The 23,138-nt window shown below is 34.3% G+C and overlaps 3 protein-coding genes across 3 annotated transcripts; all 3 read left to right on the plus strand.

The window, feature by feature from the left end:
• Positions 1-9,473: 9,473 nt before the first annotated feature.
• LOC116123268 (receptor-like protein EIX1) lies at positions 9,474-12,130 on the plus strand. Its single transcript, XM_031409061.1, has 5 exons — positions 9,474-9,663; positions 10,284-10,348; positions 10,498-10,593; positions 10,968-11,029; positions 11,584-12,130. Exons 1-5 carry the CDS (start codon positions 9,474-9,476, stop codon positions 12,128-12,130), a joined length of 960 nt encoding a protein of 319 aa, XP_031264921.1.
• A 1,359-nt stretch (positions 12,131-13,489) lies between these two features.
• On the plus strand, positions 13,490-16,367 carry LOC116123281 (NADH dehydrogenase [ubiquinone] iron-sulfur protein 7, mitochondrial). The gene is made up of 2 exons (XM_031409070.1): positions 13,490-14,025; positions 15,789-16,367. Exons 1-2 carry the CDS (start codon positions 13,619-13,621, stop codon positions 16,021-16,023), a joined length of 642 nt encoding a protein of 213 aa, XP_031264930.1. The 5' UTR covers positions 13,490-13,618; the 3' UTR covers positions 16,024-16,367.
• Positions 16,368-20,905: 4,538 nt separating this feature from the next.
• LOC116123269 (far upstream element-binding protein 3-like) lies at positions 20,906-21,980 on the plus strand. Its single transcript, XM_031409063.1, has 5 exons — positions 20,906-20,924; positions 21,029-21,315; positions 21,574-21,663; positions 21,737-21,802; positions 21,918-21,980. Exons 1-5 carry the CDS (start codon positions 20,906-20,908, stop codon positions 21,978-21,980), a joined length of 525 nt encoding a protein of 174 aa, XP_031264923.1.
• The last annotated feature ends 1,158 nt before the right edge of the window (positions 21,981-23,138 follow it).

Genomic DNA, 23,138 nt, shown 5'->3' on the forward strand with positions numbered 1-23,138 from the left:
TTACTTCACAGCAAGCTTATCCACAGTCACACCTTCCTGTTCCTAGTCAGCATACACACTTTCCAGTCCTTAACCAGCCAAGTTTTCCAGTCCCTAGTCAACAAACCTACTTACCCAACCAAGCCTATCATACAACATCCTTTCCCACTCCACAACCAGCCCAAACACAAATCAATTTCTCAGCTCCTAATGTCCAAACACAATAACCTAGCCAGGCTTACTTTATCTCTCACCAATACCCTACTCAATCTTCAACCTCACATACACCTATGACTATTTCCTCTACCACACCACCTAATCTAGCCTGATACATCGACACAAGAGCAACGGACCATGTTACCTCTGATCCTCATCACTTAGCAGCAAGCAGGAGCTAAGATGGTATAGATCAACTACAAGTTGGGAGTGGTGAGTCTCTAGACATATCCTATGTTGGCTTTACTTTATTACCCAGCTCTTTACATTGTAAATGTTTATACTTAAGAAATGTCTTATGTTTCTCTAGAATAACTAAGAATCTCCTTAGCATCTCCAAATTTACAAAAGATAACAATGTGGTGGTAGAATTTAACTCTAATTGCTATCTTGTTAAGGACAAAGGCACTCAAATAGTGCCTTTGTAGGGAGGACTTAAAGTTGGCTTGTATCAGTTGGACATCCACTCTACCTTGCCATCCACTCATGTGTTTTCATATAATTCCTTTGGCTGTCCTAGACAGATAGTTACTCCTCATTTAAACCAATCTTATTGCCCTTCCCAAGGTTTTAGTTCCATAGTTATGAATAAGTCTTTAAATTCTAGCATTACTTCTAAGTGTAACTTGAGTGTATCTACTACTACTAATAGTAAATCCAACACTCTTGGTTTTAGCTTACTTCCAAGTAGTTCAAACAATAGTGAAAATTCTGTTCCTAATTGTAGTTCAACTCCAATAAATAACAGTTCTCAGTGCAATTTGACTAAAGATACTCTCTCTAATTCTGATTTATGTCATTGCCTGTTTTTGCACATAGTGGTTCTAATCCTAATTTTGCTTAGTGTACTCTACTTGTTGCAAATAACTGTGCTTTAACATCTCAGAGTAATTTGAAAGAACAAAATGCTTCTAATTTCTTTCCATTGTCTGAATCCTCACTAAATACTCATAATCACCAATCTGACCAATATTGTGTGTTTGCTAAGTCTGATTTTACTCAACATTTCTTATATATTGCATCTACTTCTCCTATGTTGTCTTCTACATCATTGCACACTACTTGCAACACTAATTTTGCTCATGATGTATTGCCTATTATGTCTCACTGTACCAAAGAGCTTCCTACATCACTTGTTAATGAAACACTTACTGATCCTGCTCTGTCTGACTGTACCAAAGTGCCTTCTGCTCCATTTTCTAATGAAAACCACCCTGGTTTTGTTTCTTATATGCTGCCTACTGCATCATCTGCATTTCAAGTTACTAACACAACTACAAACATGAACCTTTGGCACAATAGACTAGGGCAGCCACATGTTGAAGCTCTTCATAAAACTCTATCTCAACTTCATATTAAACCTCTAGAATCTGGTTTTGTCTTGTCTTTTTGTGATGCTTGCAAGCTAGGGAAGACACATATAACAAGTTTTCCTGTGTCTCAATCAAGAGCTGCTCACCTTTTAGAACTGATACATAGTGATGTTTGGGGGCCAACACCAGTGGCCTCACTAGAAGGATTTAGGTATTACATACATTTCATTGATGATTATAGTCGTTTTACCTAGTTATTTCCATTACGAACCAAAGCTGAGGTTAGTTCCACATTCATCAGGTTTCACCATTTGGTAGAACGACAATTTAAAACCAAACTAAAATGTTTACATTCTGACCAATGTGGTGAATACAAAGGATTAGTTTCTTACCTTACTAATGTTGGAATTGAATTGAAACATTCTTGTGCTTATGCTCATAAAAAAAATGGGCGCAGTAAGAGAAAACATAGACATATTGCTAAAACTAGTCTTACTTTACTTGCCCAAGCATCCATGCGATTGCATTTTTGGTGGTTTGCCTTTGAAACTGCTGTTTTTTTTTTTAATAAATAGAATGCCTTCCTTTGTATTGAAATTTATCTCTCCTTATCAAATTTTGTTTGGTAGAATTCTACTTTATTCTTCCTTAAAAGTCTTTGGTTGTGCTTGTTTTCCCTACTTAAGGGATTTTCATAAACATAAACTGAATTTTCACTCTTCTAAATCTATATTTGTTGGTTATAGTCTTGTCCATAAAGGCTATGAATGCCTTACTGCTGAAGATAAAATTATCATTACACCTAGTGTCTAATTCAATGAAACACAGTTTCCTTTTGCCACTGGTTTTCCATCTCCTGCACCTACACATCAGTCCTCTCCTGATATCAATATCACCTCCACCTTAGGCAGTTTTCCATTTGTCCTTGTGACTTGTACAATTGATACAAACAGCAAAGCTCTACTCCTTTCCTTGCTCTTCTACAACAGTTGGTAAGGAAGTTTCACCATCTGCTAATTCTCTTTCTCCTTAGTTAAATTATGCACCAAATTTCTCAACTTCTAACTCAAAATTATAGGATAACTCTTCCATGTCCTGCTCATCGTCCAGGTCTTTTCCAATCAATTCACTTCTGCCTCCTCATACTCACTACTCAAAATCATTTGTCTGTTTTACAGTGTCCAAAAGGTCCTTTTATTATGGATCTTGCCTGTTTTCCACTTGCCAATTTAGTTTCTAAACCTTCCACAGTAACCACACAACCTTCTTTGTCTAAAAAGTCTCATGGCTGTTAGCTTGTAGTTGATCTCTCTTCGTCTCAGCTTTCTAATTCAACTCATTCCAAGTTTACTTCTAACCTACCCTCAAATACTGAAATATCTGTTTCCACCACTCCTACTTTATCCTCTCACCCAATAGCATATATTCCTTCTCATTCACGAGTCCCTAATCTACCCTTTCCAACCAATTTCCATCCTTTGCTTACCCAAGCAAAATCTACCTAACAAAACATTACTGCTCTAGTAATCAAGCTTCTTACTACCCAACCTGAACATTCCTTTGTGAATGAAGCTCTTGCTTGTAGAGAGTGGAGAGAGGCTATACAAGAGGAGTATAATGCTCTCTTAAAAAATGAGATATGGATCCTTGTTCCTAGAACCTCTTAAATGAATGTTGTGGGTAATAAATGGGTTTTTCGTACCAAATTTCATGCTGATGGTTCATTGCAAAAATATAAAGCAAGGTTGGTGGCAAAAGGATTCCAGCAAACTCCTGGTTTAGACTACTTTGAAACTTTTAGCCTGGTTATCAAACCCTCCACAATTAGGATCATTTTTACCCTTGCTATCTTAAATGGTTGGGATATACAATAGGTTGATGTTAATAATGCTTTCCTTAATGGAATTTTGAGTGAAACTATTAACACACATGAGTCAGCCTACTGGTTTTGAGCATCCTGAGTTCTCTTCTTATGCATGCAAACTTAATAAGGCTTTGTATGGTCTTAAACAAGCGCCAAGAGCTTGGTTTGACAAGCTCAAGCAAGCTCTGCTGAATAGAGGATTTCAGAATTTAGTATCAAACTCTAGCCTCTTTATTTTCAAGGATTCAGTTCAAGTTCTCTACATTCTCATTTATGTAGATGACATTCTCATCACTGGTTCAACACATTCCTCCATTCTGAAACTTGTGGCAGATTTGAACAATGAATTCTCTTTAAAAACACTTGGCTCTATTGGTTTGAACTGTAAACCATGGAACTAAGTTCCTTTAGAAACTCTAGAATTTAAGTTGTCAATTTGTCGATCTGTGGAAGTTTCAGTTTGTCAATTTGTGGAAGTTTCAGTTTATGAAGTAGCAAGTTATGCATTTTCAGTTTTGTGGAGTAGCAAATTATGCAGTATCAATTTATGGAATTTGTTTTTTTTTTTTTTTTGACAATGCAGTTTGTGGAGTGTTGTGAACAATGTAGGTTGTGGAGTGTTGTGAACAATGCAGGTTGTGGAGTGTTGTGAAAAATGCAGTTTCAGCTTGTGTTCTTTTTTGTTTTGTGTTAAAAATGGAGTCTTGTGCAATGTTGTGGTTGTTTAGTCTGTTGAAAATAGATTATGCAACTTCAGCTGGAAGGTTTCTGCAATTAGTGTGGTTCTAAGTTTACAGAGTTATGTAGATCAGTGGGAACTTGTGAAATTGAAGGTTGTTTCTATAGACGTAAAAATCTACTGGTACGGAAGGAAGGATTGATCCTGTGAGGTTGAGGCCACTAGCAATCTGTTGTACCTGCACACGTAAAGAAACACGCGTGAAGCAACGAAAAACACCGGGGTGGTATTTGCCGTAGGCACTCAGACGCTAAAGTCAGCAAGGCTGAAAGAGGCTAATATAGTGAGGGCTACAAGGCTGAAAGAGGCTAATATAGTGAGGGCTAGGGATTAGAAAGGTTACCGGAAGTCTAGTTGGAGACTATGACTACGACCGTGATGTGAAGCTCTCAAGTAGGAGCTTCGGGTGTGAAGGTGTATTGTCAATGTCCTTTGTGAGAGGGCTGGCATCTGTTTATATAGTGACTGTCTGGTCTCCCAATCCTGGTGGGAGTAGGGAGTCCTAATATGACTCTGATGCAAACCCTAGAAGAATTAGGGTCGTGGTCTGCTGTCTTATCAGTGTCCGGATAGGAAGGCGATTCTGATCAGGAAAGTGACTTCGAGTAGGAGACTGATCAGGAACTTGAATGTGATCAGTGGGCCGTGGGCTCGGAATTTGCCTATGGGCCCATGAAGTGATCCCGAACTGGGAGGCCCGTGTCCAGATGGTTTGGGTCGGCCGTATCTCATATCAAATGGGACTGATTTGGCCTGGTCTTTAGGACTGGGCCTCGTCTTTTCTTCACCAGTGATCCTGTTTTCCTATTTGGGCCAAGGACGATTTTTGGCCTTAACAGCTTCAGTTATGCAGTTTTATGCTACTGAGGTTAGTTTCAGCTGGAAGGCATCTGCAGTTGGTGTGGTTTTAAGTTAATAGAGCAATTGATGTGGTTCTAAGTTTACAAGAGTTATACAAAGTTCATGATCAAAAGTCTGTAGCAACTCAACAACTCCAACACTAATAGCATTCAGCAATTTTAACAACTATTGAAGCTGTAACAAGTCATGAAAGGAATGCAAATGACAACTAGAAACGAAAAGGAAAAGTTGATATCCCAGTCTCAATTAAAGGGAGATGTTGATCGAAGAGTAAGAGAGGGCAAAATTGTAAATCAGCTTTAAGTCTCCTTTCACTAAAACTATGTTGTATCAACTCTCTTCTCCTTCATATAAAAGAGAGTTGTTTTCTCTATAAAGATTCAGTTCAAAATACACTGAACTGTTTACTCAAACAATGGGTATAACAATTTTAGCTCATTCTCTATATCTCACAAAAGTCTCATCCTTCTTTATTATTATTATTATTTCATAAAATAAGATTTTAACTAAGGCTGTATATACAATCCAACACATAACATTTTTTCCCCATATGTTTTATTTAAATTTTTATTATAAAAACTCCACGATATTGAATAGGCAACATTACAACTTATTTTATTATAAAATTTCTCAAAACAAATTCGGTATGTCATTAAAAAAAAAAAAATTATAGATTGTTTTGAGTTTTTTTTTTTTTTTTTTTTAAAAAAAATTGGTTGTTTATTTTGTTAATTCTTTACACTAAATGCTATTTTATGTGAAAGAAAAATAAATGAAAAATCTTGACCCTTAAAAGTTTTATTTTATAAATGTCAAATGAGACGTTAATTTCCCAAATAACGTGTACAATATTTCCACATACATTTGGCATTTCAAGTCTTTGTACACATATTGGGTCATTTCACAATCAAACTTAATTTCCAACGCGCATTTGTCAGATGACTTTACAAAAATATGCATATCCAAAGGACTTTCATTTCCAGGAGTAGAATGACTTTTTTTTTAATAATTATTATTAAAACCCTAAAACACTTTTTAAGTTATTATTATTTAAATATGAATTTGATTTTTAACTTAAAATATTTAAAATTATATAAATTGTCCCCTTCTCAAATACCATTTTTATCTTCACAAAAATATTAGATCTGATCATCTCCATTAATATTTTGTTCCCTTTTAAGTTATTTTGTAATTTATATTTATTTTTCTTATAATTTTATAAAACATTATCATACATTGATTGATAATATCCTGTAATGACTTGGAAGAAGATAAGTCTACCATGATTTCTTGGAAACACACTAGAATTTATTTGATATAGAACCGAAGTTAAAAGACTTTTCCCAGCCAAATAATGGTTTAATGACACTTTGCTACTCACATACTTTTAAAATATCACTTCATTATCCAATTTTATATTTTGATGGTGAACATAGAGCAAACTCAACCTAGGCAATTGAGGCTTTTGAAGAGGGGAGGCCAATGAGAATTTTGGTGGTTAGGAACTTAGGATTGATCAGAATTTCACTTGAAAGGGCAATTGTGCAAACCCTAATTACTTAATTGCAGATGATTGGTGTGGTCAGTGGGAATAGGTGTTAGACCGGTCGTCACGGTCACAAAATTAAACCTAAATACCGTAGTTAGCAGTAAGCAGGGTCGAATCCACAGAGAGCAAGACTAACGACCTAATGCATATTTGAGTTAACGAAAGAGAAATTAGCAAAATGATTGATTAAAACTAAGGAAACTAATTACTTGTAGGAAATTAAAAGCATTAAATAAATTGCTAACTAAAACACAATATTAAAAGCGTTGTCGCTACGGGTTCGGTTTGACTCAAGACCAACTCTCACAATTCCTCTCCTCGCTTTTTAATTTCCTAATCCTACAAGGCTAGGCAAATCAATAGAAATATCTCCTGGTAATCTAAGCATAATCTATCTTGTCTCCCCGTCATCTTAGTTACAGATCGATTGGTTAAAGACTATTATTGACTAACCGAAAAATGCTAAACCCTTAAACACCACTAGTTGGTACAACGTTAACAAGTACAACCTAAAAACATGTATCATCCAATCAACTAATTACACAATAAATGCATTCCTAGTAGAAATGATATTAAACGCTACTACAACTTGATTGCAATCAGTACCGAAGCAATTTAAAGTCATAATCAACATTCAATAATCTCAAACCGACATTCAATTATATGAAAAGTTATATATCAATAAACGTTCTCAATGGACATTATCAATTCAACAGGTCGAGCATCAAAATAATATTAAAGCATCGCAAACAAACTGAAACGAAAACAAATATAATCTGAATACAAGAAACTTAACCAAATATCCAACATTCGGGCTCATCCAACTAGTCGAGAGCTGACGAGGAGATCAATGGAGTCAATCTCGATCTCGCCTACACCGTAACAGACAACCGGGAACTCAGCCGCTCATGGTGGTGATGACGGAGGCTGAAATGGTGGAAACAGAGCTGATCATGGCGGAGAGGAGGTAACCGACAGCGATATGATGTGAAGAAGGGGCGAAAATGACCCACGGACAGCCCGGAATATGAACAGCCGCACTCGCCGAAAAACATTAATTTTTCGGTGGGTCTTCCGAAAAACGGTGGCGGAAATGGGATCCGAAGGTACTGATGGAAAGCTTTGGTGATGGGGAGTTCAGATCAGGTACTGGGGAGGTGAGAAGGCACCAGAAATGAGAAGGATCTAGGCTGGAAGATGAAGATGCTCGACGGCAAAATCACGGATTCCGGTGGTTTTTGCGGCAGCTGAAGCTTGGAAATGCTAGATCCAGCCGTGGGGAAGGGAGATCGACTCTTGGGGAGCTGAAACGTCATAGAAAAATGGCTAAATCTGGCCGGGAAGACGAAACGTTGCTGTGGGAAGATGAAGCTCACGGTGGCGTGCGTGTTTCACAGTGGTGATGAAGGGATAATGGTGACCAGAGTAACGGGAAGCCGAAACGTCGCCGGAAAAGGAGATGAAGGGTCGCCGGAGCTTGATCAGAGAAGGTGAAGAGTTTTGGTGGGTGGCAGCCACCCAATCTGCTTCTTTGAGCTGTAGTTTTATACAAAATATGGCAAATTTTAATTTGGTCCCTACATGATTGAAACATGACAAAATCAGCCCCTTGAAACATGACATTTTACCCCCTAAACAGCATAAATGAGACAAAATCACCCTTAATCCATAAACCACAACCTAATATCAACTCATATACTTTCCAAAATCATTCCAAACACGTTAAATTCATAAGAACAATATTAGGAAACGATTTTCGTGAATAAATTCATAAATTCTTTAATTATCTCAATATACTTCAATTTAATCACACATGAGGTATTTTTATCACCAAAATAGAGTCACTTTCATGACTCTAACAGTAGGGTTGGGGGTTTTAGTGAATGATGATCAAGAAAGAGAATGGTGGTAGTATGGGGTCACACTGATGCCAGAATAAAAAAGGGAATATAAATTGGTTAGTAAAGTGGTATTTTAAAAATCTGTGGGTGCAAAAGTACCATTAAGCCATTGTTTGGGTGGGAAAAAATCGTTTACTCTATACAACATTGAGGTGCTCATTCTAACATTGAAGGGAGAGGAGGTTCTTTACTCATTTGATATGTCAAGTCTTTGGGGACATGTTGGGTCATTTTACTATTAAGAGGAGAACAAATTTAATTTCCAACAGTTTATTTACTTAATTTCAAAACTACTTTAAGTTTTGCCGGTGCAAAGTTATACTCAAAAGTAATTTCCTAGAAACACACAAATAATTTATTTGAAGTATGTTATGAAAATATTTTTGGTCGAAGTTGAAATATTTCAAAACCTTTTTTTTTTTTTTTTTTTTTAATCATTCCAAATAGATTTATTTTATCAGTTTTTTTTTAAATTATTTTAACTTTGAAACAATTGTTTGATATGTATCCTTACATCAGCAAAATTTAATATTGAGATACAAATTTTGATCATTTCATTATCTTAATTTTTAAAACTTATTTTTGGATTACAACCCAAGTGGATCCTAAACAATGGTTGAACAATGGAGTTCCACTATATATCTAACATGCTAATTTCCTTTTTGTATAATTTCTGTTTAGAAGTTTCATAATTCATTAAGTTTCCAAATAATAGAACACAATTAGAAACATGCTACACTATTAACCTACATTATGCAATATTTTAGCTATGTATAATAGGAGCTATGAGACATATACTCTAAAAATCGCCTTTAATATACTTATAATTAGCAAGATTGTATTATTTTAATAAACAATACTTGTAAAAAATATTTTCCGTTCCAGATAAAAATTAATTTTTTTTTTTTTTTTGGTCAATAATTAGTTTTAAGTGAGTAGATAAATCAAACTTCAATCAAAAGAAAAAACATTAAAAATACTTCTGATTAATATGACTTGAAATATTTTCAAAATGTTTAATCTCATTTGAGATTGGTTCAGAGCAGCGAAAATGGAACAGGTTTATGCAGGTTTGAAAATGGAACTTGAACTTGAATGTTTGTCCATTTCTTTCTTGTTGATATATGAAGACTTTGTTTGTGGATCTTTATTTGAAATATACGAAACTAGATGTCAACGAAGTCCAGTGCCTTTAGCCATACCCGTTTCGTATGGTGGCTTCCAGGGTGGAATCGGAACAAGTAAAAAGATCGAGATACCAAATATCAGGTTGGTGTAATCATTGGCAAACGTGGAGAGACAATAAATGCCTTCAACTTCAGTCTGGAGCAAAGATTCAAGTAATCGAGACAGAGGGGCAAATCTCAGTTCTCCAACTAGGATGGTGAGCTTATGGGTACTCCAGAACAAATTGCTAAGGCAGAGCAACTTATTAATGATGTTCTTGCTGAGGTAGGACCAATATTCTACTTTAATCATCCACCCTCGCTTTTGTTATTGGTGCTTCTACTTAAGTCATTTTTCAATTGCTCCTTAAATATATTTGTAATCATGTATGTCTTTACAGTTGCATTATTCTAGATTGGAATGTAGAGAATGTAGTGTCTTTTGTATAGGTTTTTGTATAGTTTATCCCTGAGTACTGCTATGTAATGTCATTCATCTTTTGATTACTCCGTTCTGATGTCTTAAGTTTGGAATAGGCTGAAACAAGGGGATCTGTATAGTTGCTCGGAGGCTAATTGGACAGGCTGGATCAGAGAGTTTTGTGATGAGAATTCCAACACAAGGTAATCAGAAGTTTGTGTTTGTTAGCTTGTTTTACCGATATGAGATTTGCCAATGGGTTACCTGATTGCAGGTTGGTCAGTAATCGGTAAAGGAGGTGAAACTATCAAAAATATGCAAGCCAGGACTAGGGCTCAGGTTTGTTCTCAAATGATAATTGTTGTTTTACTATACTGTTTTCTCTGTGCTGTGGTTGAAACAATTCGAATAAATATAATTTTATTTTTCATTTGTTTTGTTTTTTTTTTTTTTTTTTTTTTTTTTTTTTTTTTTTTTTTTTCTGGCAGGTGATACCTCTGCATCTGCCCCCTGGCAATACATCAACAGAATGGACGGTACAGATAGATGGGTCTAGTGAACAGATTGAAAGCGCAAAACAATTGGTTAATGAAGTCATCAGTGAGTTATGCTATGTGGTTGTGTTAATTTGCAGATTAAGGCTCTTTTACTCGATTGCATGTTAGTTCCTGCCAAAAAAAAAAAAAAAATAAATAAAATAAAAAAAGAGATGCATTATGAATTTGAATATATCAATTTATTTTGCTGCTTGTGGATCCTGATGTTATTTGTTGGGACGCTTGGTATTTTTGCTGGTGACTCATTTCTTTTGTTGTCCTCTTCCCCATTTTACTTGTGATGCATTATGAATTGAGTATATCAATTTCTTTTGTTGGTTTTTTTTTTTTTTTTTTTTTTTTTGGAATAATAACATATAGTTGATATTTGTTGATTAGTCTTATTGTGTTTACTTTTATAGTTTATGGGGAAAGAAATATACGAACATGTGGAGGCTGATGAAGTCAGAGCAGAATGGGCGATGTACGTAACAAACTTTCTTTAGTTATATATTGTTGTTTCAGTGATATTAGAGACCAATGAGATCAAAAACTATGTATCAAATTTTTCATTACTGTTTATTCAATATTGTAAAATTTATACTGTTGTTCAATTTTATTTACTCAAAGCAACAGTAATATATGTGATATTCGATCAATTGTTCGATGTCTCATTACATATTGTTGAATGGCCATAATATTATGAAGCATTTCATTTGACTATTATATAATTTAATACATAATAATAAAGAAATTTCACTAATTTAAAAAAAAAAATTAACGAACGAAATCTTGACAGTCTGAAAATTGTCGACAATTTGGCTAAAATTCAAAAAAAAAAAAAAAATTGAAAATTCAGTTAAATCCTTGACAACTATGGAACTGTCAAGGATTTGGTTCAAATTTTGCTAAATCCTTAATAGTTATCAAATTGTCAAGGATCTGTCAAGGGGTCCTTCATAGTTCGAAAACTTTCATGACCTTTTCTTGACAGGGGCTACAATGATAGTTCAAAAATTTACGAGATAATAAATTCAGTGGTATTGTTCCTACTTCCTTGGGTACTTTAACTTCCCTTCGGTCACTGTACCTTCGCAAAAATAATCTCAATGGAACAATTCCAATATCATTAAAGAATTGTTCAGAGTTGCTAGTGCTTGATATTGGGGAAAATGAGCTTGCCGGAAATGTTGCATCATGGATTGGAGAAGGATTTTCGAAACTGATGATTCTCAATCTTCGTTCAAATAAGTTTGATGGCGTTTTACCCGTGGAACTTTGCCATTTAGCTTCTTTACAAATCTTAGACCTTGCTTACAACAATCTCTCCGGAGCAATACCAAGATGTATCGATAATTTTAGTGCCATGGTGACAATGAACCCTTCAGGAAACAAGATAGAATATGTGTATCAACCGCATACATCCTATTTAAATTTATCTATACAGATGTTTCTTGAGGATGCTTTAGTTGTTGGGAAAGGGAAAATGGCTGAATATAACACCATTCTTAATTTGGTGAGAAGTATAGACCTTTCAAAAAACAATTTATCAGGAGAGATTCCAAATGGAAGTGACAAATCTTGAAGCATTGCGATTGCTGAATTTGTCACACAACTCATTTACAGGAAGGATTCCGGAGAGGATTGGTGTTATGAAATTATTAGAATCCATTGATTTTTCTTCAAACCAACTTTCATGTGGAATCCCACAAAGCATTTCAAATCTAAATTTTTTGAGTCATTTGGACTTATCCAACAACTTAGTTGGAGAAATTCCTTCCGGCACTCAAATACAAAGTTTCGATCCTTCTTCTTTCATTGGTAATGAGCTTTGTGGATCTCCACTTTGTAAAAGCTGCACTGAGAGGATTCCAACACCTGATTATGAAAATGGAAGAGAAAAAGATGGCAATGAAGATGAAGTGGAATGGTTTTACTTTTACGTAAGCATGGCACCTGGATTTGTAGTGGGCTTTTGGAGCTTCATTGGTTCTTTACTTCTCAATAGAAGATGGAGGTACATGTATTGCAGTTTCTTGGATCACCTTGGCCATAAATTTTGTAGTGTTGTAAGGCTATTTTGCTAGATTTTATTCATGTTTGGAGCTTGAATGATCTATGTACTTAAGAATTGTAATAAGACAAAAAAAAAATGTCTTCTTTCTTTGAGCTTGAAAGTTGAAACAGGAGCTAAAGTAACCATTTGAGATAAACATATAGATTTCAGTATATGAATGGACTTCCCAAATGGAAACAAGCAACCATTTGAGAAGCAGGAATGGTTAATATGAGCAAGTGACATAATTCAGCTCAGTAAATTTTTTTTTTTTTTTTTGGATTTGAAGATATAATTACAAACCACAACAAATTATACAAAATATGAATTCGTATTGAGGCTTCAAAAAAATGTTTTGCATATACAGTTAGTGATTACAGTTTACAGATGCAACTATTGTTTGTCCAAGTTCATTTTACTTGGAAAATCGTTCAAATCTCTATGCGAATTTTATATTATTTTCTTGTGCCAAATCAAGTCACAGCATAATGAAATTTCCCATTATTTTCTTCATTGGGTCGAAAAATTTGCATTCAACAAATGTTACGTCTGCTTGGCCTGCATTAACGTTATAAACAGTAAGCACATGGAATAACTGAAAGATCTTATATTAGAGGTGTAAAGAGAATTGGCAGAAATAACAATCCAACAAATGCTTTCAAATAATCAAAGAAAGATTTAAATTAAGTATATTTTTAATAATATGCTTAAAAGTTTTTATCGTATCACTCATGATTTAGGCTTGAATATGTAATATTAATCATTCTTACGTTGAATTCAATGGCGAAAGAGAAACCCATGAAATGGGAAATGGAGATGAATCTTTTAAATGCTTTTTTTTTTTTTTTTGGGTTGGACATATTTAGTATTTACTTAGTATTACCCCTCTGTTCTCAAGTATTAGTGACTTCGCATTAAAGTGCTCCCAACAGTCTCTTTATTAACGGAGAGCAACTGCCCGCCTCCTCAAATCTGTTCAGGCACCGAATTCCTCTCTCTTTCTCAACAGAATCAACCATGGCTATGATCTCCAGAAACACCGCCACCCGCCTCCCTTACCTCCTCTCTCAACGCGCCGCTTCTCTCCACACCACTCTCCCCTCTCTTTCACCTTCCCCCTCACCCGCCTCGTACTCTCATCCTTCACCTCTCTCGCCCTCGCCCTCTGCCCAGCCCCCTGCCTTATCCAAGACGGCCGAATACGTCATCTCTAAAGTTGATGATGTCATCAACTATGTGCGCCGTGGCTCTATCTGGCCCATGACCTTCGGGCTCGCCTGCTGCGCCGTGGAGATGATGCACACAGGAGCCGCTCGTTATGATCTGGACCGTTTCGGTGTCATTTTCAGGCCCAGCCCTCGACAGTCCGATTGTATGATCGTCGCTGGCACTCTCACCAACAAGATGGCCCCTGCTCTTCGCAAGTATTTATCTTTCCCCTCTCTTCTTAGGGTTTCTTGTTAATAATTGGTCAAAATGTCAGATTTCTCTTTTTTGTGTTTTCGGTTTATAAAATTTTGGAAGATTAGTACATAAGATGCTTTAATTTATTCCTATTGTTGTTTTAGAATCGTGGAGATGAATTTTAAATCTCAAGTTTTTTGTTGTTTCATATCTTTTGCTTTTGGACGGACTTAGATTGATATTAGTAGAATTTTGTAGTGTGTTATTGTTAGGGTTAGTGGCTGATGAAACTTGTTTTTATTTAGCTGAGGTAAGGGGTTGGGTTCAGCTTTAAAGTGGATGCTGGGCTCTGGTTGCAAAAGGCATTAAATCTTTCATGGGTAATGGTTGTTTGTAAGATTGAATATATGAAGCTGTTCGATTTTGTATGTGAGGCTCCCGTGTTCCTAATTTTTTTCTTGGAGATGTAGACAAAGATGTTGGTAGTACAGTAGTACTTACGTATAAGCAACCGAGTATTGTAGACGTTAGATTACATGTTTCAGAATTACAAGAAGAACACATGGGGTCAACTGGTTTTTATGAGTCTCTGAAGAGAGCTTTATTGACTGGTGAATTAGTTTTGAGTGTTTGATTACACTAGAAGCTAAAGCTGTTCATAGGAACATTTTTCAGTTTATCACTGAGAATTTTAGTTTATGATGCATAATTACAATTCCCTGTTTGTTTGGCAAACCTTGAGAAATCAAGTTGGGTTTGCACAGTGGCAGACCCAAAAAATTATGCGGGAGGGGGCAACATTAAAATTTAATACTTAAATAGCATTGCATATGACTTGATTCATTCTTATCAATGCTATCAAAACACCTTATTAAAGAATTTATGCTAAAAAACTCAAATTCTTCAATTTTTTTTTTCACTAGTAACTTTTGAGATTGCAATAACTAATATCAGGTAAGGGTGGGTTCATTAAAACTATTTTACTAGAATTATTTATATTATCATAGTAGTTTAATAAAATAAACTAATGAATGTATAATATAAAAAGAAGTTATTGAAGTTAAGAATATATTTTTTATTAAAATGTGTGGAAAAAACTAGTAAGGGAGGGAATTAGTTTTTTAAGGGAGGCACAATGCAAGTATGTAGCAATTTTAAGGGGCTTTTAATGCATTTTCAAATTTTAGGGGGTCGGTCCGTTTGCACAAGCTCATGTAGAATACAGGCTTTGGGCTATATTTGATTTGCATGGTTGTTGATAGCAGGGATATGGTGAAGAAGCTTAAATGTGGATTTCTGAGGAATTTTATTATAAAAAATGAAAGAAGGGGAGAAATGGCATACTTAAGAGTTGGGCTGTGGAGAAACCATGTGCAAAGTGGTTTGCTATTTGGGTGTTCCATCAATCACTAATATGTATCAGTTTTTCTGTATCCAGTAGTGCAAACAAACACACTTACACACTTGTGCCGTTATCCACGCTTCTTGTCGATTATATGACTGACTATAGCGTGTGTCGACTTTTCTTTAATAGTTTTTTCATATATTGTCTTGCTGGTGGTGACAATCTTTTCTGCAACATATTTTTATTTTGGTGTCTGTTACTTTAGGATGATGTGTTAGATTCTTAGTACTTATTTTTGTTGAAATTTTTTTTTCCACTGAATTTGAAACCTTCTCCAAAATGCACGTAGTAAAGATCCAAGCTATTTGTAGATTAACTTTCTCAATGTTGTGAACATATATAGTTAAAGATGGCTAAGTTCATTTGAATTTCTTGCAGGGTCTATGACCAAATGCCGGAACCTAGGTGGGTCATCTCAATGGGAAGCTGTGCAAATGGTGGTGGGTACTACCATTACTCTTACTCTGTTGTTAGGGGTTGTGATAGGATTGTCCCTGTGGACATTTACGTTCCAGGTTGCCCTCCCACTGCTGAGGCACTACTCTATGGCATTCTCCAGCTGCAGAAGAAGATCAACCGACGCAAGGATTTTTACCATTGGTGGACCAAATGAGGATATCTGAAGTTGCTTCGTGGCAGTTTTGCTACTACACTTAATGGAATAATAAATCCAACTATTTTATCTGTGCACTGGTGCAATGTCATGTGAAGGGAGAGATATGTTTAGCTGTTTTTGAATATACATCAATCATCCAGGAAGACCTTTTGTGGTATTACACCAATAATTAATGAGTTGGACCTTTTGTTGTATGCAGTGGCTTCAGTCCCTGTAAAAATTATTTGACAGGCTTCAACTTTCCTTTGTTTGCTATTTATTTATTTGGGGCGTTTGGTTATTATAGGAGAATATTTTATTCAAATAAATTAGTGAATAATATATTTGGTTGGAAGGATGAACGGGTGAATATGTTATATAGATTACTAAATTGTCTTCCTTTTTAAATATCAATATAATACTGTCTTTTATTATTATTTTTTGAATCATTTTTTTTAACCCTTTACATTTAAAATTTTGCTAAAACAATCCAATCATATAAAACTTTAATTTATAGTAAAATCACCCTCATCTATACAAAGTCACTGCCGCTAGCCAGCCATCACCGTCGGCCACCATCGACAATCAACGAAATGGCGCACGATTGGTCGTATATGGCCAATCGTGCTCCGGCAAAGCTGGAAATGGCTATGGATCACAATCCATAGCCAGAAAGCAGCCAGTGGCAAATCCAGGATTTTTGTCGAGGGAGGGCTTCTGCGGCTCGGCCATTATTTGCCAAATAATTAGTGAAAACTTTAAAAAATCATCAAACCTTAATAAAAAAAATAATACAATATTAAAAACATGAGAAAAAAAAATATACATTAGCACAATATTTTCTTACTTAAATGAATATATGAGAAGCAAAATTTTGAGTAAAAGTGTTGAGTAAACCTTGAACAAAATCATCTTTTAATATTTTTATTTTTTGCTTTCAAATATTATAATATAAATTTTCATAGCGTAGATCAAACTGAGCCTAATTAAGCTAAAGTTAACCAAAACTTAAATCAAGTCAACGTTACGTCGACTTTTAATGTGAATTAATAAAAGAGGGGAATTTTTTTAAGAATAAACATAGATAATAACTCAAATTTCTTTAATAATTTTGAACAATTGAACGATGACGTTTAAAATGTAGGAAAGTGGTGGGTGAAGGATTAAGAATAACGTCCTTTAAAATATAGTTAAGGTTTTAATTTGAGAAAGCAGGTACATTCTTAGACAGAAAATACAAAATAAACTCACAAGACTGATATCATTTTCTCTCAAATTATAATAAAAAACCTCAAAAAGAAAAAAAACGATTCAATCCTTAAATAAATTAAATTGAAATGAATAATACAAATACATAAAATCTATAAAACAGAAAACGGAGCTAATTATGACACCTTGAGTAGTGAAAATTTAACAATTTTAGTCTTCAAAAATTTTAAGAGAGAATAGCATGAGAAAGAGAGAGAGAGTAAAGAGTTTGTGGATAAAATTATTAAAAAACATGTAAAGCTGTGTAGAAAAACACTGGAGAGAGTTTTAAACCTTTAATCTGATGTGGGCTTGGAATTTATATATATTAATAATAATTTTTTTTGTAGACCTAGATATATAGTATGTATAATAGCTCTTATTTTTAAAAAATCTGAAAGTGGGTCTAGGTATATATGTTAATTAACAATTTTTTATGGCCTATATATTAATAAAATTTTTTTTCAAATATGAGGGTAGGCCAAAGGAGCTGAATCCGCCCCTGAAAGCAACCCAATCTATGGCCATTTCACGGGCATAGATCTGGCCGTGCCATTTCATGACCAAATCTTTGGCTGTGAAATGGCCATAAAAGCTGGATTCATGGCCAGAAAAAGCCTTACCGGTGCACAACTGGCTAGATCCTGCCGGTCGTGCACCATTATGGCGATTGACGTCGACGGTGGTCTTTGATAGTTAGGGGTATTTTGTTAACTTTTAAACATTTTTGTGGCTGTGGTGCTTTAGCTAATTTCTAAAATGTAGGGAGGCTGCGTAATTGTTATTGGCAGACATTTGAGGGCAATTGTGTTCGAAATGGTTTGTAATTAAGGGCAAAATGGGTAGAAAAATTAGATTATCCTGGTAATGTTTTAATAACATCCCCTAACAAAGTAATAAGATTACCTCCCACATTACTAACAGTAAACACTATTTATAATAAAAGATTACCGTAATATTTTATTATTTACAAACCAAACATCGGAATCTTACAAAATAAATGAAAATTACTCTCGTTATCATATATACCCCGATCCAAACGACCTTTTATGTAATTGTTAGAAGATGCTTATTGTTTTGGTTTAACTTGATGCAATAAAATTGAGTGTCTGTGTAACTGTACTTGTAGTTAATGCAAATAGTTTTTCAGTATTCGCTGGTTGTGACTTTTAGTTCTAGGACAGCAATATATGTAACTGGCGCATAACTTGTAGACTTCACCGCTCTTTGGTGGAGTCTGAGGCTGGATTTTTATTTAATTAGAGCAGTGAAATTACTTTCTTTGTTACTTGGTTAATAACGAAAAAGGGAGAAAAGAGCTTGCTGGAAAACTCTTTTTCAGGTCTTGATTTCATTGTAGACGTTTTATAATTTTTTATGGTTTTCTGTCTATGCTAATGCTACGTCCCTGAATGCCAAATGGCAGTTTACGGTTTTACTAATAGGAAAAACGACTTACACATACCTAAGGTTTGGCAGAACGATCTTGGTACCCAAAAGGTTTGAAAATGATAAACATGTACCTTTCGTCATGTGTTGTTAGTGATTTCCGTTTGCTGATGGTGAAAAGACTAGAATGCCCTTGAAAGTTTGATATTTTAGTTTTTTAAAATTTTTAAAAACCCCCCTAGGTTTGCTAATTTAACTAAACACCCAAATATATAAAATTTTTGTAAAATGACAAAACACCCCCACCACCCGCAGTACCAGATTCCGGCCACTACCGTCGGAATCTGGCCAGAAAATTGCGTTACGACACAGACCCGTCGGATCTTTGTCGTAACGCGTCAATCTGACTTTTTCTGTCCAGATCTACGGCCAAATCTGGCCGTCAACGGTCGCAACACTCCATCTTTGGCCGTAAGCGACGACCATTTCTTTGGCCGTCACTTTCTGGCCAGATCTGGCCAGAAAATGCCATATCGGTGAATTACTGACAATTTCCGGTGGTGGTGTAGATCGTTGTGACAGATTTCGGCTACCATCGGCGGTGGCTGCCAGAATCTGTCAAGCATGGGTGGGTGGGGGTGTTTTTGTTAATTTTTAAACTTTTTTCTGGGGGTATTTATGAATTTAATAAACTTAAGGGGTCTAAAAGTAATAAAAAAATAGACTAATATTTCTCCAAGGGCATTCTAGTCTTTTCACCATTAGCAAACGGAAATCACTAACAACATATGACGGAAGATACCTGTTTGTCGTTTTCAAACCTTTTAGGTACCAATCTGTCATTTTGCCAAAACTTGGGTAGGTGTAACTCGTTCGGCCTTACTAAAGGCATCTCCAACCCACGCCAAAGCGCCACGCCAATAATTTTTTTTTCTTTTTTTTAATTTTGCTTTTTTTTCTTTTGTTTTTTTTTTAATTTTGTTAAGTTAATTTGAGTATTAAATTTTACACCAAAAATCATACCAAATTTGATTATTTATATTTAATTTAATTTGATTATTATTTATAATAATAAATTCATAATAATGATATAATTCAAAAAATGATGAAAAATTAAAAATAGAACTTTATTCAATACAAATATTAAACTACAATAACTCAAAATAAAAATTAACAATAATTTAAAAAAACTAGAATTAAAAAAAAATACAACATAAACTAAAATAACAATTTAGTATTCCGATAGATTAGTTACGGATCTACTAAGATCATCAAAATATTGAAAAGAACTAGAGTTATTTTGAGATCCTTGATCTTGTTGTTGAGCTCTTTTTTGTATAATTCTTAATTGTTTATTTTGAAAAAACTTACATAGACTTGGATCGGTTATAGAATTCAAATCCTTGAAAAAAATTTTGTTAATATATATAAAAATGTAATGTTTATTTGATTAAATAAATAATTAATTTTATTAAATTAGTATAATTTTTAAAATAATTATTATTTAATAAAAATATCATTCATAATATTTAATTAATATATACAAAAATAATAANCGATTTCGGCTGAATCGAGCACTATTTTTGACCTTTTTTTTTTTTTTTTTTTTTAATACATTCCTAAATAGATTTATTTTATCAGTTTTTTTTTAAATTATTTTTAACTTTGAAACAATTGTTTGAATATTGTATCCATTACATCAGCAGAAATTTAAATTATTGAGATACAAATTTTGATCATTTCATTATAACTTAATTTTTAAAACTTATTTTTGGATTACAACCCAAGTGGATCCTAAAGCAATGGTTGAACAATGGAGTTCCACTATATATCTAACATGCTAATTTCCTTTTTGTATAATTTCTGTTTAGAAGTTTCATAATTCATTAAGTTTCCAAATAATAGAACACAATTAGAAACATGCTACACTAATTAACCTATTCATTATGCAATATTTTAGCTTATGTATAATAGGAGCTATGAGACAATATACTCTAAAAATCGCCTTTAATATACTTATAATTAGCAAGATTGATATTAAATATTTTAATAAACAATACTTGTAAAAAATATTTTCCGTTCCAGATAAAAAAAATTAATTTTTTTTTTTTTTTTGGTCAATAAATTAGTTTTAAGTGAGTAGATAAATCAAACTTCAATCATAAAAGAAAAAAAACATTATAAAAATACTTCTGATTAATATGACTTGAAATATTTTCAAAATGTTATAATCTCATTTGAGGATTGGTTCAGAGCAGCGAAAATGGACAAGGTTTATGCAGGTTATGAAAATGGAACTTGAACTTTGAATGTTATGTCCATTTCTTTCTTGTTGATATATGAAGACTTTGTTTGTGGATCTTTATTTGAAAATATACGAAACTAGATGTCAAGCGAAGTCCAGTGCCTTTAGCCATACCCGTTTCGTATGGTGGCTTCCAGGGTGGAATCGGAACAAGTAAAAAGATCGAGATACCAAATATCAGGGTTGGTGTAATCATTGGCAAACGTGGAGAGACAATCAAATGCCTTCAACTTCAGTCTGGAGCAAAGATTCAAGTAACTCGAGACACAGAGGCAGACCTCAATTCTCCATGTAGGATGGTGGAGCTTATGGGTACTCCAGAACAAATTGCTAAGGCAGAACAGCTTATTAATGATGTTCTTGCTGAGGTAGGACCAATATTCTTACTTTAATCATCCACCCTCTGCTTTTGTTATTGGTGCTTCTACTTAAGTCATTTTTCAATTGCATCCTTAAAATATATTTGTAGATCATGTATGTCTTTACAGTTGCATTATTCTAGATTGGGAATGATAGAGAATGTAGTGTCTTTTGTATAGGTTTTGTATATGTTATCCCTGAGTACTGCTATGTAATGTCATTCATCTTTTGATTACTCCGTTCTGATGTCTTTAAGTTTGGAATAGGCTGAAACAAGGGGATCTGGTATAGTTGCTCGGAGGCTAATTGGACAGGCTGGATCAGAGAGTTTTGTGATGAGAATTCCAAACAACAAGGTAATCAGAAGTTTGTGTTTGTTAGCTTGTTTTACCGATATGAGATTTTTGCCAATGGTGTACCTGATTGCAGGTTGGTCTAGTAATCGGTAAAGGAGGTGAAACTATCAAAAATATGCAAGCCAGGACTAGGGCTCAGGTTTGTTCTCAAATGATAATTGTTGTTTTACTATACTGTTTATCTTGTGCTTGGGTGAAACAATTACGAATAAATATAATTTTATTTTTCATTTGTTTTGTTGATTTTCTGGCAGGTGATACCTCACTGCCCCCTGGCGAACATCAACAAGAAGGACGGTACAGATAGATGGGTCTAGTGAACAGATTGAAAGTGCAAAACAATTGGTTATGAATGCATCAGGAGGTATGCTATGTGGTTGTGTTAATTTGCAGTTAAGGCTTTTACTCTATGATGCATGGTGTCTGCACCTGTTGTTCCTGCCCAACAAAAAAAATGAGATGCATTATGAATTTAATATATCAATTTATTTTGTGTGGGTGGATCCTGTTAATGTTGGGAAGCTTGGTATTTTTACTGTGATCATTTTCTTGTTGTCCTCTCCTACGTGCTATATTTGAGTCTTGTAGTTCTATTTGCTATTTATTGATTCAACCTTGAATGTGAAGATTAGTGTTAGTAGTTCCACCAAAGGTGTTCTCTAATGAATGAATATTGCTTTGTAGTGCACTTTATTACATAGTTATTTGAGAGGGATTCATGTGAAATGTTCTGTTTGTATCACAACTTTTGTCAGTGCAGGTTACACTGTTTCTTACTGTCCAGTTTAAAGTATGGGTTGGAACTGTTTCTGGATTTTCTTCTTAGTTTATTAATTGATCTCTTCTCTCTCTCTCTCTCTCTCTTATATATATATATATATATATAAAATTCTATTGGGGTCAAGATTCTGCTACACTTTTCCTAAAATATTTTTTATTGTTTAATTTTTTCTTTGTGTCCATTTTACTTGTCAATGTTAGCTTATCTTTTCCCTAGTAATTTTCTGTTATCTTTGTTCAGCAGTTGGTTCTCTCAGTCACTGTACCGGTTCACTATTTTTTCATGTGATAAAGAAGTAGATTATATGTCTCATCATGACTAGACTTAGCTATAGTTTATATAAAGGGAAAGAAGATTAGTTTTCTGATTCTCAATCTTTAACCTGCTATTAATGGATTGGATCTATCTGTATCATCTTCACTACTTCTTCCTTGTATTGGTCTTGGAATTTCCTGAAAACTGCAGAATTATTTTAATGCTGATTCTGTTGGCCGAATAGTTAGCTGGTTAAGAATGATGTTTATATAGTGTCAAAAATTCCGTTGATGGTTAGTTGTAAAAGTCTGGGTGTTCATCTAATTTTCTTTGATGTTTAGCTTTGAATTAGGAGTTTGTAGCATTATAAATTCCGGCCATTCATATATTTGGAACTGCTTCAGTTAAAGTTGTGATTTTGGATATGTGAATTGAGTAT

This window comes from Pistacia vera, unplaced genomic scaffold (genome assembly GCF_008641045.1).
Source record: "Pistacia vera cultivar Batoury unplaced genomic scaffold, PisVer_v2 Contig141, whole genome shotgun sequence".
Taxonomy (NCBI): Eukaryota; Viridiplantae; Streptophyta; class Magnoliopsida; order Sapindales; family Anacardiaceae; genus Pistacia; species Pistacia vera.